This window comes from Rhipicephalus microplus, chromosome 1 (genome assembly GCF_043290135.1).
Source record: "Rhipicephalus microplus isolate Deutch F79 chromosome 1, USDA_Rmic, whole genome shotgun sequence".
NCBI lineage: Eukaryota > Metazoa > Arthropoda > Arachnida > Ixodida > Ixodidae > Rhipicephalus > Rhipicephalus microplus.
The window spans coordinates 219,599,856-219,614,847 of NC_134700.1; the positions used below are offsets into that span (position 1 = coordinate 219,599,856).

At 44.2% G+C, this 14,992-nt stretch overlaps 1 protein-coding gene across 1 annotated transcript; it reads right to left on the bottom strand.

Annotated features, from left to right (window-relative positions):
• Positions 1–1,877: 1,877 nt before the first annotated feature.
• LOC119159664 (protein fem-1 homolog CG6966) lies at positions 1,878–14,950 on the bottom strand. The gene is made up of 8 exons (XM_037412488.2): positions 14,776–14,950; positions 13,744–13,893; positions 10,505–10,838; positions 9,602–9,869; positions 6,621–6,762; positions 5,060–5,298; positions 3,204–3,375; positions 1,878–2,873 (listed from the first exon to the last, which is right to left on the bottom strand). The coding sequence occupies exons 1-8, from the start codon at positions 14,833–14,835 to the stop codon at positions 2,382–2,384; spliced, it is 1,857 nt and encodes a 618-aa protein (XP_037268385.2). The 5' UTR covers positions 14,836–14,950; the 3' UTR covers positions 1,878–2,381.
• Positions 14,951–14,992: the final 42 nt, after the last annotated feature.

Genomic DNA, 14,992 nt, shown 5'->3' on the forward strand with positions numbered 1-14,992 from the left:
TCAAATAGCAAATCACTGAGGAGGTTTCATGTATCAACAGCTTAGAAGTTTGTGGAGCTGATGAATCGTGCAACAGCATGACCTCACTAAAGCCTCCAACAAGTTAGGTAAGTGAGTTCAGGACCAGAAAGCACCAAAATGTCTTTTTCATATATCAGAGGCATCAATGTAATAATCTGTTAACATGGGGTACTTCCACAAATGAACGCACAAACACCAAATATTGAAAAATGCTACGTCAGCTCCTTGGTCACAATGTCTGTCTAGCAGCAGTCATGTTTTATCGTTCAACATCCCGAGTTAGCCGTGAAAGTCCCATAAGATGAGGCAGCTTTTGCCATACACGATGCTTACATCCACACCTCGAAGAGATGGAACCGTAGTCTTTAAAAGCAATGCTGCCCTCCCACGAGAGTTGCATTAATTATATGCTGGTGCTTCGATTCCAAATCGTTTCGCTTTACATCATAGTAAGAGGACTTGGCAAAATTTAAATTGGAGCAAAAAGAAGCATGCAAGTTTCAGGCAACTGTAGCATGCAACATATGATAAGAGCTATTCTTCACTTCAAGCATTCATCACCAAACTAAAAGAACAAGCTGCACAGAGGCCCACTTGAACCAACTGGGCCACATTTGTTTTTCTTCTAAGTAAGCCCAAATAAATGCTGTGTACAGCGCTCAGCAATTCAGCTTTGAAAAATTAACATTCCCATTAGGTGCAGAGTTCTCCAAATTGATGTGCTAAGATGTACAAAGTGAGGGTACATCTGATGTACAGTGACTAAATTTGGCCATTCAACGATCACCAAGTGCTCCCAGGTGGCACGAAAAGTGCCAGCAGCCATGTGGGTCAATTGTTGCATTCGGACTGCTAAGCACTGTACAGGAAAGCCAGAAATGATGCAACGTTTACTTCGATTCACACCTTGAAGGAACACAAACACTATCTTTTATAACACAAAGACTATCTTTTATAACAGTGAACAACAAGCAGCAACACTATTTTAAATTTCACTTCTAACTTTTGTGTTTTCAAAAAGCCATATCTGCACAAATGAGATGAGCCTTGCCAATATCATCCCACAATTTAAAGTTTTGCAAATCCAACTTCACGGCACCCTAAGGAAAATTTCAAATGTAAGCATGCAGAAAGGCACAGCTGTTTGCAATGACCGGAGACTGCAACAGAGAGAAGCAGCCAAGCAGCACAATGTGCAAAAGCAATATTAATATGGCCCCTTGGATTGATGCAACATTTCCCAGCTAGGCTGATTTAGAATTGTGCAACGTGCAATTTGTTTCTGCAATGTGTTAATGTGTTCAAGAAGCGAATGCACAGGTAGTCTGCCGCAGCCAGCGTTTCGCATGCCCTGCTGACCTGTAACTTTACCAGCATACAAATGCCATTATGCTATGTGTCATTAGCGCTTGTACATTTCAACAAACATTGCATTTTATATCTAGGGTTGACCAACTGCACCAAATTCTACTAGCAAGGAATCTTCGTAAATGCTTATGTTGTATGCAAATAACTAGGTGATCGATAATAAAAAAATGCAGCTGTAGTGAACACACAAACATAGAAGGAATGAGAAACTTCCGCAGTGAATATTACCGTCCATTTAAAAAACTTTCCTTCAATGTTCTATCCAATGTTCTATCAATGTTCTAGCCATTTGCTACTGCGATTCATCACTCAACCATAACTACAACTACGCGTCTTGCCACTTGAAGACCAGTAGGATCACCTTTTGTTGGACGCTGGCATTTCATGCACTAGAGAAAAACCTAAAAGATTTTAACAATCCGTCGGCATTTTTCTTACCACCAGAAAATCTTGCACACTCGGGTAAATAGGCATTTTGAATCCCCAGATTGTCATGAGGAAAAGTCTTTATTTCCTTATTATCAAAGAGATCCTGGTTATCACATTGTCAGGAATTTGTGATATGCCCTCTCATTGGCCACATGTGCCAGGCTAGCTAGCTAGGCAGCTTCTCACCTCTTCACTATGGCATGCAGAGCTCTCAGAAATGCTACTGGTTACAGGCTTTTTAACAGTGGAATGGGAGCAACTGAGAGCCTCCTTACTCTGCCTTTCAAAGTTAGTCTTACAAGCTCAGAAGACAACTAGCCAAGCACATGCACAAAAACTAAAAAAAAAAAGTCCCACAGCATTGCCAAGAACTGCCTTCAGAACATCTTTCTCGCCTCAATAAGGAGCCTGACATTTGACCTCCGCAGTACAACAGCCACACAAGACCCTGGCAGTCTCCAACGCATTTCTATGAACCTAGGATAGGCTGGGGGAAAAAAAGGTGACTTCTGAAGAACAGACGCGAGAAGGGGGATGGCATCACACATGCCCTGCCACATTGTTCAGTGGCTCTGGATAAAGCTCTCCAGCTGGTGCGGCACCAGTCCTTGGAAGGGCAGCTGAAAGCGCACAATAGCCCGCGCACACAGACACTGCAGGCCGGTGTAACGTAGAGGACTACAATCCACCAGCATGGGCGCATAGTCCAGGGCTGTGCAACCGGCAGCGTCGGTGTGGTCGAGGTGAGCGCCACGGGCCAGCAGTGCAAGGGCGGAGGCTCGTGAGAATGGTTTGTTGCGTGCTGCAACATGCAAGGGTGTACGCCGGTCGTGGTCGGTGGCATTGGGGTTGGCTCCAAGTTCGAGCAGCAGACGCACAAGAGGAGGCGCTGGGAAAGCCTCCTGGCACACTGCGCCCAAGGCCTGGCGACTAGCTGGCGGTGCATGACCACACGCCAAATGCAAGCATGTCTCGCCACGTGGGCCTCGCAGATCTAAGTGCACCAGCCGGTACGCAGCACGCCGGAAAGTGTCTTCCTCCAGGCTGCTCTGAGACTGAAAGACAAGTAGTAAAAGTAAGAAAATTTTCAATGACAGCATCCATTTATGGATGCATACCTATGTTTAAACCTGGATCTGCTAGTGGTCTACAAGTGATTAGGGCCACATGGTTGCAAGTTAATGACAAGCATTCCTTCCATTCACTATGCGCTGTCTTTCAAAGCGACAATAAAGGCCATATTTCTTAATGTGTACATTTTCTTTTCGGCCTTTGTTGGATTCCGAAACACTACATTGGCACAGTGTGATGACTCGCACGCAATATGGACATTATTAGATGTGTGAATTCAAATTGTCAATACTAGCAAGCATAGAAAGTCTTACCTGCAGCCGGCACAGGAGAGCTGCTAGCTGCAGTGCAATTGCCAATGTGCGCTGGACGCCCTCTGCTGGTTCTGGCATGTGGCGCCCGGCTGACACCAGCTCTGTCACGGCACGCTCAAAGACTGCAAGTACATCTGCGAACTCAACAGGGGCAAGCTGGCGCCGCGATGGCCTGCAACAGATTTAAAGAAAGGCATGCGTTAAATCGGGTCATTGGTTTGCCCCAAAATAAGCTGCAGGCTCACAGCAGCATACTTGGAATGCAGTAGTCACAGTTATAGGGAGGCAAGTTACTGTCCTGAATATACAGGGTCATCCACATGCAAGATGAACCCCTCCTAAGCATTCACGGTCTCACAGAAGATGATGTTCAACAAAGTTATGGAATTTATTACTCTGTTTATCTTCCTTGTGAAGTAGAATAAATTTATAGTTTTGCCGGCACGAATACTAATGAGGTGTTCGCCTTAGATGTGGCCAACTTTGTGTGTACAGCGAAGCTTGTTACTTCGAACTCGAAGGGGACGATGAAATTGTTTAAATTAAGTGCAATTAAAATTAGCGGGTGCTAGAATGAATGGCCATAGGGACCCAAAGCTTGAATTAGCAGAGCGACGACAATGCCGCACTGCATATTGATCATTAGGTATATTTAATGTAAGACAAAAGGAAGCTTACCCTGACTTATCGTACACAGTAATGCTGCGGACTTTGTAAATGAATCGCACCTAAAGTCAGGCATCGTCCTTGTCTGCTTAACGTGAACATGATAAACGAACTTTTTTTATTTGATTACGTTCACTTTTCAAAGTGCCTGTCGAGCTGGGAGATATTTTTTTTTTTTTTTAATGCCGTGCACAGTGTTCCAAGTGCAGTGCGAGAGCCCTGCACGTGCACGGAGGCGAGCAGCAGTGCTGCGAAAAAATGGGAAAACGCATGATGTACACCCCCAATTTCCATTTTTTTTGCCAGAGATGGTGCTGCATGTCCAAATTTGCAGCGGCACCAAGCATTGCTTCGGGTTCCTATTGTGCGACAGTGTGCGAGCAGAACCCAAAGAAGTCACCAACTGACTTTTTATCGAGAACTAGGCACTACAACATGCTTGTGGCAGGTGAGCTCGTAAATTAAGTTCAAAGAGCTCCAACAGTGAACAGAAATAACTAATCAGTTATACACCAGAAACAAGCACCGTTATACATTCATATAGGCAGTGAGCCTTAACCTTAATATGTATGATGCTATTTGCACTCCATAACACATGTACTTACATGGCCAACTTAACGCAATCAAAATTTAAAGTAATCTGTAATTTGCATTCGCTTGCATTTCTTATGTCGCAACTCCATGAGCACTGCGAGTCACTTGCCCAACAGCTACAGCACAGTGTCTAAAATCTCATCTGCCAAGAAATGCAGCTTTTCTTTTTATAGTAAATTTAGTTTGGTTTGGTTATGCAACATATCGTGATCACTCTAGGCCAACTTCTGCAAGAAGCAATAAAAATCAGGAGTTCCCAGTTCGAATTAAGCATTGTGGATATGGATGTGCTCAAATTACTGGGAGTATTCTCGCATAGAAATGCACGGGGCTGTGCAGACACCAAAGCATCAGTTTGAATTAACAAGCATCTAGTGTATCGCTGTATTTGAGGTGGAGAGAGATTGAATGGGAATACAGTTGGCTTTCTTGGATTTCAACTTAGATAGAACCAACATTGTTCACTTAATTTTTCTTGAATCAAAATAAGCACGACAACTGCCCAGATGCGATATCAGCTTGACAAAACTCATCATACAATGAAGTTTTCAATGACCATACTGAAGTTTGACTGCCAACGTGTACATGCTTCTCACCTTGTAGGCCTGGCCTCAGCCATCATGAAGCAGAAAAGCTCTGCAAAGGACAGCAGGCTACTTTGAGTCATGGGGCTGAACGGTTCAAGGCAGCGCTGCTGCATGTCCAGTGCATAGAGCCATAGAGCCACACAGCGGTTGAAGTCACCGAGATCCGCGTAGACAGCGCCACGGTAGCGAATGTAGTATGCAGTGTCGGGATGTGCAGGACCCAATACACGCTCTCTCACAAGGAGTGCCTGCAAACAAGATGGTTCAGAGGAGTTCACACTTAGCCCACCTGCTTTAAAAACTCTTTGCAGGTTCTTGTACACAGACACAGAAAGAAGACATCAAAAGAAAAACAAGCTGGCACTGATAGGCGTGGCACAATATGCACTCTATGAACCTCACAAGTATGCGAACACCCTGCTTTTTACTATTAAAGGTTCACGACCACGAATGACAAGTTGAAATTCAATGACTTAAACCATTGTGGATCAATTATGTCCATATAAAGGTCAGAAGCAATTAAGTTCCAAATCACAAATTCTGATGCTGTACATTTCCATTTCTGTTAGTGCGCTTGAAGAATCTGTCAATTTTATGGCTATTTTTTGCCTGGCAAATGCTACCACCATGCGTGAATGCAAGAACATTTTTTTTCCCCGACCTTCAGTTTTCATAAATACTGAATTGTTATCTATGGCTAAAATATCCGCATGTGTACAAGCACATGACAATATATTAGAGTTTCATGCCACGGGTCGTTTCCATTTGTTGTACTTGCAAGAACTGATGCCTATCTGGTGTCTAATCTCTCAAAGGGTGAGCACCTGGTGCTGTCTATTGCCCACAGGGTTGCGATTACAGTTGCTCACAGGCAGGCACATGTATATACTAAATATATCACCACGAATAATGCTGCCTTGCCTGCATGTTATCTTGTTTGAGAATTGCAAAAATTTATTGGCTCTCGGTGGCAGAATGATGAAGGGTGACAAAGTTTCTCACACGTTTAGTTTCTCTGACAGGTGCGCAACCACAGAGTTTTCCGGTGTGTGCACACATATGCCGACTATACTAATGGCGTATGTGCTGGCTTATCTGCAGCAAGTGAGCTCAGCAGCAATTCCTTCGATATCGACTACAGTTAAACCTGGATATAACGAAGTTGATAAATTTGTGGAAAAATTCGTTATAAAGAGGATTTTCTTATATGCAGGTTCAGTAAAAAAATTAGGAAAATAAACGCGCAAATTAAACAAAACATGGACTGAAGGCAGAGCTAACCTAAAACACTTATTTTACAGTAAAAAAAACTGCGCTGTTATTGCGATAGCAATTATATGGACGCTCTCAGAGGGTTTTTGCCGTCGCCACCATGTTCCACAATAAGTATAAATTGATAACATGCCCCCGTGCATCGCACCTTTCACGAGTGGATAAAGCGCACGAGCGCTGCTCGTGGGCTTTTGCTTGCTTGTGAAAGGTACGATACAATCTGGGGGGGGGGGGGGACAAGCATTGCTCGTCTCCCCCCCCCTTCAAATAAAGAAGCATTGGCTTCAAGTGGTCCGACCTGCATGCGCATTTGGTCAGGCTCGCAGAGAAGATCGTCCAGGTCAGCTGGGGAGTTGGCTTCAATCGCATGGCCATAAGCAGCAGTACTTTTCCTGTAGGGCTTGGGCAAAGGGGGCTCAAGGCAGCGTTCCTCCAGGGCCCTGCACACAACACGCATGTACAAAATATTATTGTACTAGTTTAGAGTCTGCCGCTAACCTACAACTGTTAGCATCACGCACAGTCATGCACTGCTCGTGTAGTATTGTTCAGGCCATGTTGCAAAATACTGCGTCGACACTAACAGCTTCCCACAAACAGCACAGTTGTCATAGCATGCAGCTCTCTTCAGCATGGTAAACTAGTGCAGAAGCAAAACTAAAAGAAGCTCAAACACCAGCACCACAGTTCACATACAGTAAACCCTCGTAATAATGAAGTCAGCGGGACCGCAAAAATATTCGATGTAAGCGGTAATTTGATACATGCAACTGTCCCATAAAAGCTCAGCAAGTACTTCTAAATTAGCCATTACAACTTCCCAGAAGTGGTATTCAGTGAAACAAACTTTTATTCAGACAAAAAAAAAAGGCAGCCAACTGACTGTCGGGTGCTTTGGCTGGGTGCGAGAAGTGCCTGCTCCAATTTGTTCAGGCAAACTATGAGGTCGTGGTCACCACCCTCACACTCCCCTCTATTTCACAACAGACGCAGGCTCTCCTGCGCTTGCGCCACTGTTGGTATTTGGCGAGGCTGTTTATCTAGCAGCTCATCTTCTTCATCGGCGCCTCCAAGAAAGTCGACTATTTCAGTTGACCAGGGCTTTGCCGCCTTCCCAGTATTAGCGAAGGAAGCTTCTCCCCCGTCACGCTAGCACCAAACAGCACTGTAATGTGTTCCTTGCTTTGTTTACATCCTGATGAGGTTCCGCCCGGTGTAGTGTATATGCGCTTCGGGCAAAGTTTATAAAAGATTGCCGCCTCAACCAAGTTGTAAATGTATCTTCACACTGTTGAAGTATGGCACTCAGCCGATGCCTGCGCCATCCATCTACGACGTCACAGTCCACTGCTGCACTTTCACCAACGATCGATTTTGAAGACACGCAGTGCCGTCTCTTGAAACACTCAAGCCAGCTGTTGCTGCACTTAAAATCTTGCTTGCCCATTCGGGCGGCTAGGTCTTCAGTTTTTACGATCAATGTAGACCCATTTACAGGAAGGTTCGCACTTCTAGCATTTTTCAGACGTTTTAGAAGCGCTCTGTCCACTTCAGAATACATGGAATCATGGTTGTGCTTTCGTTTGGCTCAGAAACTCTTCTCGAAACCTCCCAGTATGGCAGCCTTATTCTTCAAAACAGTTCACAATGTTGACGGCAGTATTCCAGAATGGTTTTGTGATTTAAGACTTCTGCCGGCCTACTTTTTTCATCTCACGTATCAGTTCAACTTTCTGTTCCAATGTCAGACACTTCTGTGCAGGCACCGCCGGTGCCATTTTCACTTGACGGTCACTAAACGCACACGATTTGCAGGCACCGGCGGTGCCATTTTCACTTGACGGTCACTAAACACACACGATTTGCAGGCACGTCGCGGGTTCACACAGATCTCGTACAGCACACGCACGTCTTACAAGCCCAGACGGAAAAAACCCAGCAGCCAGGGAGCACACAAATGCTCTGTACAGGTCACGTGACACCACCAACATAGCCCGCAAGCTGCCAGCGGCGTAGCAGTGAGGAACTGGCTACAGTGCCTTGATGTGCGCAGACACTCTACAACCGGCATGTTAGCGAGCGCCTCAGGCGGTCATCTCCGTACCGGAGTAGAGCGCTGTCTGCATAATCTGCACCAGTCTGCACTGGCGCACTTTAGCCTGACAATGCTAAGCCAAACATCGCTCACTCAGTGCAGAAAAAAACGCTCGGCATGAGACGTGGATGAAAAAAGCGTGCAGGCACTTGAGCGGCGTGGGCGGTCAATCGCTTGTGCCGTTGTATATAGGGATCCGCAACTTGTTACTTCACTTTAAACGGAGCAAGCTATTGACATGCTTGTAATTTCTCCTAAAAAGCACGTATTGGGGCCGGGACTGCGTGACGCTACGATGAAAGCAATAATTCGAATGAAGCGGCTTCATTGTACGTGGGTTTGCTGTATCTTTTAGCCTAAGCTGTTTGTTATCAACTGCTGAGGAGTTCTTTCATAAACGCACGACGTCATGTGTGCTATTGATTGCAGGGAGTGCTAAAAGGATGTCTAGGAGATATGGGAGAAGTGAAGCTATGGTTTGATTGAGTGAAGTTAGTGTTTGTTCATTTTGTATTTTACCTCTTGTTATAATTGGAAAAATTCTGTTCCAAAAGAAAAAAAGACAACAAAAAGCAGGATAAAGAGGAAAGGGGGTGGGCAGGACATGCACATTTGGCTTTTACATAGTTTAGACAGTCAAGTAACATTATTATGGTAATTATCAGCTGTGTAACCATAAAGTGTGGGTGCATATTAGACACCAAAACATTCAGCAATCACAGTGATTCTACATAAGTCAGCAGTGCATTTTTTTTCCTGCCTCTGCTTAATTCGAATCACCAGTTTATATGCGTGGTATGTATATTATAATGCTGCTAGTTGTGTTTAGCAGAGTTGCAGGCACCAAGAAACTCTGATGCACAATGTGGGCAATGGTGTTGCTTAGAGCAAAACCTCTACGCAACGTTCTTGGTCATTGCAGCATCTACGGCAGTTTTCAGTCACTACATGACACTAGTAACAGGGCTGCCTCTGATTTGATGCAAGTATTCTGAAAGATGCTGAGAAACAAGCATTATAACCCAAGATTTTTTTTGTACTTGTTCCTAAATAAGCTTGTTCGCAGCAGAATAAGTGATGTGCTTCGTAAGTTACTACAAATTCTCAAACAATCAGACATCAAATCAACAGGTAGAGCGAATAATTTTTTTTTATTATGACTGCACCACATGAGTGCTGCTTACCTGCGCCAGAGAGCCAGGGCACGAGGTGAGTCCCGTTTCTTGTCCACAAAAGTGGCCCCCAGTAGCTCCAAAGCCTCAACGCGCTGCTCCCGTGGGCAGTTGGGCAGCGAAGAAAGAAACTCAACCACAGGGGCATGGCCTGTGACTGCCGCAGCCAGAAGCGGTGTGAGGCCGTATGCATCTCGCTCAGCCCGGGCTCCGTGTTCCAGCAACAACCGAAGAATGTCCAGGCTCCCAGATTCAGCGCAGTCATGCAGAGCAGTGTTTCCTCGAAAATGGAATTTGTCTATTTAGATTGACACATAAAACAGACTACAACACCAAATATATATATATATATGGGTGCACCTTGCTAATGTAAAAAACAGGGTTGTTATAACAACACAATGAGAGAACAACTTTGTGCTACTACAGGGGGACAACTTTATATACATGGTAAACTGGCCTACATATCTCATAAATCGTGGGGTGTGGCCATGATCCGATGTTGGCTTTCGAGAGCGCACATAAACAACTTATATGAAAAAATTAAGCTTCTACGTTTAGATGATGCTATCCAGATTGATTGATTGATTTGTGGGGTTTAACGTCTCAAAACCACCATATGATTATGAGAGACGCCGTAGTGGAAGGCTCCGGAAATTTTGACCACCTGGGGTTCTTTAACCTGCACCCAAAATCTGAGTACACGGGCCTACAACATTTCCGCCTCCATCGGAAATGCAGCCGCCAACAGCAGGGATTTGATCCCGCGACCTGCGGGTCAGCAGCCGAGTACCTTAGCCACTAGACCACCGTGGCGGAGCAGATGATGCTATCCAGAAGGCGTGTGTTCTAATCACTTAATGTACTGGAATGCATGCCCGCTTCTCAAGCAACTCTTCTATTTTTCGCTATAAATACCTTTGGCGCTCTTGCGGTTGACGTGGGCGCCTTGAGCAACGAGGTAACTGGCAATATCCAGGTGCCCCTTGTAGCAGGCGATCATGAGACAGGTGTGCCCATGGCGATTGGCAATTTCCAAGTCAGCGCCACGCTCCACAAGATACCGCACTATAGCAAGGTGGCCGTCAAAGCATGCGGCTCGCAGCGGCGTAGAATTGGTCCGTGTTGTGGCATTCACGCGAGCACCCCGTTCCACCAGCCTCTGTACTACACTGAGATGGCCCGCTGCCGCTGCACACCACAGAGGTGGAGCACCCTCGATAGTCTCCCCTTCGAAGCTAACCGAGCCAACCTGCAGCCAAAATAATTGGCTTCACTATCAAGACATTTTTGCAAAGTGCAGTTACAAAACACACCCACAAAATGGCATCTGTTTAAATATTATGAACCACCAAAAAAAGAAAGGAAGCATAAAATTCACTGCACATTAATATCTCAAAGTGCGAAATTTTATGAAACTATGAAATTAACTCATAAATTAGTGAGAAGCTGAGTCCCCAGCAAATGGCTTATTCAATCAGGGACTGCATAGCTCACGTGCAAATGGCTTATTTGAGCATTGAGCATAATGCAAAGGGATGCAACTGCAGTTGAGAAATTTCACAGCTTTCGAAGCTCGATTGCTACTCAAAGTGCCTGTTTGACACCCATTCATGTTGCAACTTTAGATTGCATAGACTAATCAGGTGCCAAGCTTTCTCTCTCTCTCCCACGGATATGTACACACAAACAAAAAGATATGTCAGAAATATTAGTAGATAAAGTAAAGCAAATGCACACACAAAACCACATAACATTGAAAAATGATAAATCAGCTCCTCAACCGTGTTAATATTGTTCACCCAGAAGGTCATCTATTATGCAAGCACACAATCCGGTTCTTCATCAAATCAGAAATATCGAATAGTCGGGCCTCCATTACACTGAGTAATTCAATTTTTCCTATTTAAAATATTGTTACGAAAGAGAGACGCCGTAGCGACGAGGCTGTGAATGAAATATATTTCAGACCAGCAGCAGAAGCGGCGTGACCGGTGGACCAGACACTGAGCGGAGACCACTCTTCGTCCTTTTCATCAGGCACACACGCGCATCGTCCCACAAAATGTCGACATGCATGTATCTATATCAAGCTACCATATGTACTGAACTACGTGCTTTCAAAGATTCATTTTGCATTAACGTACCTAAATATTGAGGCTTCTACAAATTGATACGCGTGCTGCAGTACTTAGCTTCATGCCAATATACACATGAATCTGGCCATGTACTATCAATGTCAAATGAAACGAAACAGCAACCCTTCGCAATGGTATACTGCGCACTGTCCAGTAATCACCACTGACAGCCTGTGCCCATCCTGTTCAGCAGCTCTGTGCATGTATATGTGTGCCTGTCCATGGTGATAAGTGGACGGCACACACTATGCCATCGCGAAGCCTTGCTGCTATTCGGGTTTCATTTGACGCTGATGGTACTGTGTGGAAGTATAGCCACATGTACATACAGGCATTTCTGAGATTGCTTTCAAGCTGAAATGTTTTCCAAGTTTTTATTTACTAAAAAGAACCTGTTTCTCGGCGAGTTGGTGCCCGATATGCTAAACAAATCAATTCTATTCCTGTCTCTTCCCTCTACCTTTTTCATGTTATTAGCTTGGCGCATATTATATTTATATAAGCATATTATATTTACTCACTGTCGGGCTATTGTCATTCATATGCTGCAACTTTATGTAGTGACAAGATCAAGAGATCCTTTTTCTTTAACTTTGTTTTTTCCCCTCATCTTTCTTTATTTTCAAACAAGAAAATGTTTCAAATGTCTCCGAGTAATAATTAGCATGTGATGCTAAAATTATTCTCAGCACAATGATAAAAATACACGGCAAAGAACAACTGCTACCAGTTGCTGCAAACCTTTCCGAGCAGTAAATTTTAGAATTGTGAGAAAGTTAAGTGGAAAGGACAAAATAACTCAGCTTTGAAGCAGAGCACTTCAGTATGGAGCAGTTTAATCATAAGAAAAATAAATTATGGAGCAAATATCAAGTTATGAGTCATCACAGTCAATTTTCAGGGAGAGCTGGATAATTGACCAAGGATACCAACTTCCACCCGTAACAAGTGCATATATGACACCTACATAGAACTGAGTGTTATACACCTATTTATAAGCTATACAACACTTTACGGGCTGAAATTCTTAACAAGAAACAGCTTCTACCCAGTTAAATAAATGTTTCATGCATCATACCTCATAAAAAAAGTTCATTCTTTCCACAAATTAAAAAAACTTGTACCTAAAGAAAAAATAAGCAAGTTAGCACAATACATATGTCAGTTGTCTACAATGCATTCACATATTGCAGTGTAAGACAGAGCAGGGACCAGAAAATACTGGAACTGCTAACAAGCGAACAGGTTAACAATAATTTTTGTTGACATTCTTTCAACTGATGCGAAAATGTACAAAGTGTTGTTCTGTGGCACGCTTTCTGAATTGTTTCTGCCAAGCCTCTTCTCTAAAAGCCACAACGCTCTCATGGAAAGATGCCAAAGATGTGCCTGACGACATTATCATGATGCCCTCCCTTCCCCGCAATAAACAGCTTTCCATTAAATACATTTAATATTTGCCATGCAGCCAGATGGCTCCCATTTCCTGAAGTTTCATTTTTGGCACACAAGGTTCCCCCTTCTAAACAAAAATAGACCAGGGGTGGACAAATCTTTTTGCTTTCTATATTGCTCACAGATCTCGAGACTCGTGCATGCATTTCAGTTCAGCAAAGCAGGTTTAGCGACGCAGAAACAAAACAACATGCGAGTTTGTGAGCTTCCCAACATAGTTCACACGTCCAAAGATAACGCAGAGGAGACAAGAACTTCTTCTTTATGCAGTATCTGGATTATATTCACAACAAATTGACATTTACCTGAAATCATATGATTTCCCAAATACATCTTTATAGCTGATAATGTACGTAAGTGATAATGTACACTGCAATCGGTATAACGACCAGTAACAATATCGGGTACATAACATGCAGTAGCTGCCAAGCCGGTTAACTTCATAAGAGAACTATACTTATGCAAAATTACTTGGCTGACTTGATGCCAATACATCATTCACGCAAGTTCCGGAAGGCAAAACACTCTTGTACAGCAATGCCAATCGTATGCCAGAGTGGTTACCTGTTCAATGTCAGCTTCGCATCTGTCAAGAAGGTAGTCGGCCACATCTAGATGGCCATTTCGAGATGCCATCACTAGCGGTGTCGCTCCATTAGTTGTTGCGGAAACCAGCATTTGGATTTCCTCCTTTGTTCTATGGTCCAAAAACACCTGCATTGCCCACGGTTACTGAATTCGGTAAAACTAAAAAAAGAGGACGCACATGGTTACGAGAAAGCAAAGTCATTTTCTTTTAGGTTACGCAAATGATGCTACTTTAATTACGCTCACTGACGAAGTGTCACTTTTTAGTGCCGTCTTCACGACACCCAAATCAGCACATGAACTTTGTTCAGACTCATTACATAGCACAGAACTGCACTCCGCGCATGTTTGGTTCGTGCTGGCAGCAGTGCATGTGAAACAGGACGAAATTGCAGCGAACTGCGCAAGCATTCCCTCCCACTCTGTCTCTGGTGTGAACTCGCGATGAGCTTGTCAATATTGCGCGCTAGCTTACATAATTAAGGCAAAAATTAGATCACGGATATTGTCACATGTTCATTACAGCACACGTGTGACAAGCGTTCCGGACGTCACAAACAGGATGTTCGCTTGCGTTGTTTCTCGAGAGTTCCGACTCGAGTCATCAGATCAAATACACTTCCCGATTCACTCCTAGCAAGAATGCGCACCAAATGCCACAACACTGTAAAAAAATCAGATTTTGCTCTCGCCTGGACTTGACGCAACGAACGCTTACGCGAAAATGCAACGGAGGTTTCCAATAAAGCGTCTGAAAGACACCACAAAGCGTCTCGATCCCAGAGCTAAGCAGGAAAAGTGAGCGTCGTTCAATGCCAGTGGGTAAGTGGGAACTCGGCCCGCGTATACCTATAACCGAAGACCAAAACAGAGGTATCACTGCATTACACGCGCATTTAAGTTTCTCTTGATTGAAAATATTGCGTTAAGAGCGAAAGCTACTAAGCCTAACAAAACATAAGACGACATGCACTGACGCAGCTTTGTCAGGTGCGAAATTTGACGTACCTTGAGGCGCTTAAGCTTGCCATCTTTAGCAGCGTTGAATATGGCATTCTTAAATTCCATATTGCAAGTTTCGTTTAATTTCTACAGCTCGAAAGCAAGCTCAGGCACTCTAGGCCGGACCATAACTTAGCTCACGGCTGCAATGCGCTCGTAGCGCTGGCTCAGCTGTCTGCGGCTGGGATGGGCGTTCTATCGACTCCGCCTCGGCGCATTTGGC

Excerpts from the sequence above, each read along its gene's own strand:
- LOC119159664 (XM_037412488.2), bottom strand. The coding sequence starts at position 14,835 with ATGGAATTTAAGAATGCCATATTCAACGCTGCTAAAGATGGCAAGCTT. Across the intron at positions 5,299-6,620 it reads CTGACCAAATGCGCATGCAG|GCACTCCTTGTGAGAGAGCG; the intron begins GTCGGACCACTT and ends TCTTGTTTGCAG. Across the intron at positions 2,874-3,203 it reads CTCTCCTGTGCCGGCTGCAG|TCTCAGAGCAGCCTGGAGGA; the intron begins GTAAGACTTTCT and ends CTTGTCTTTCAG.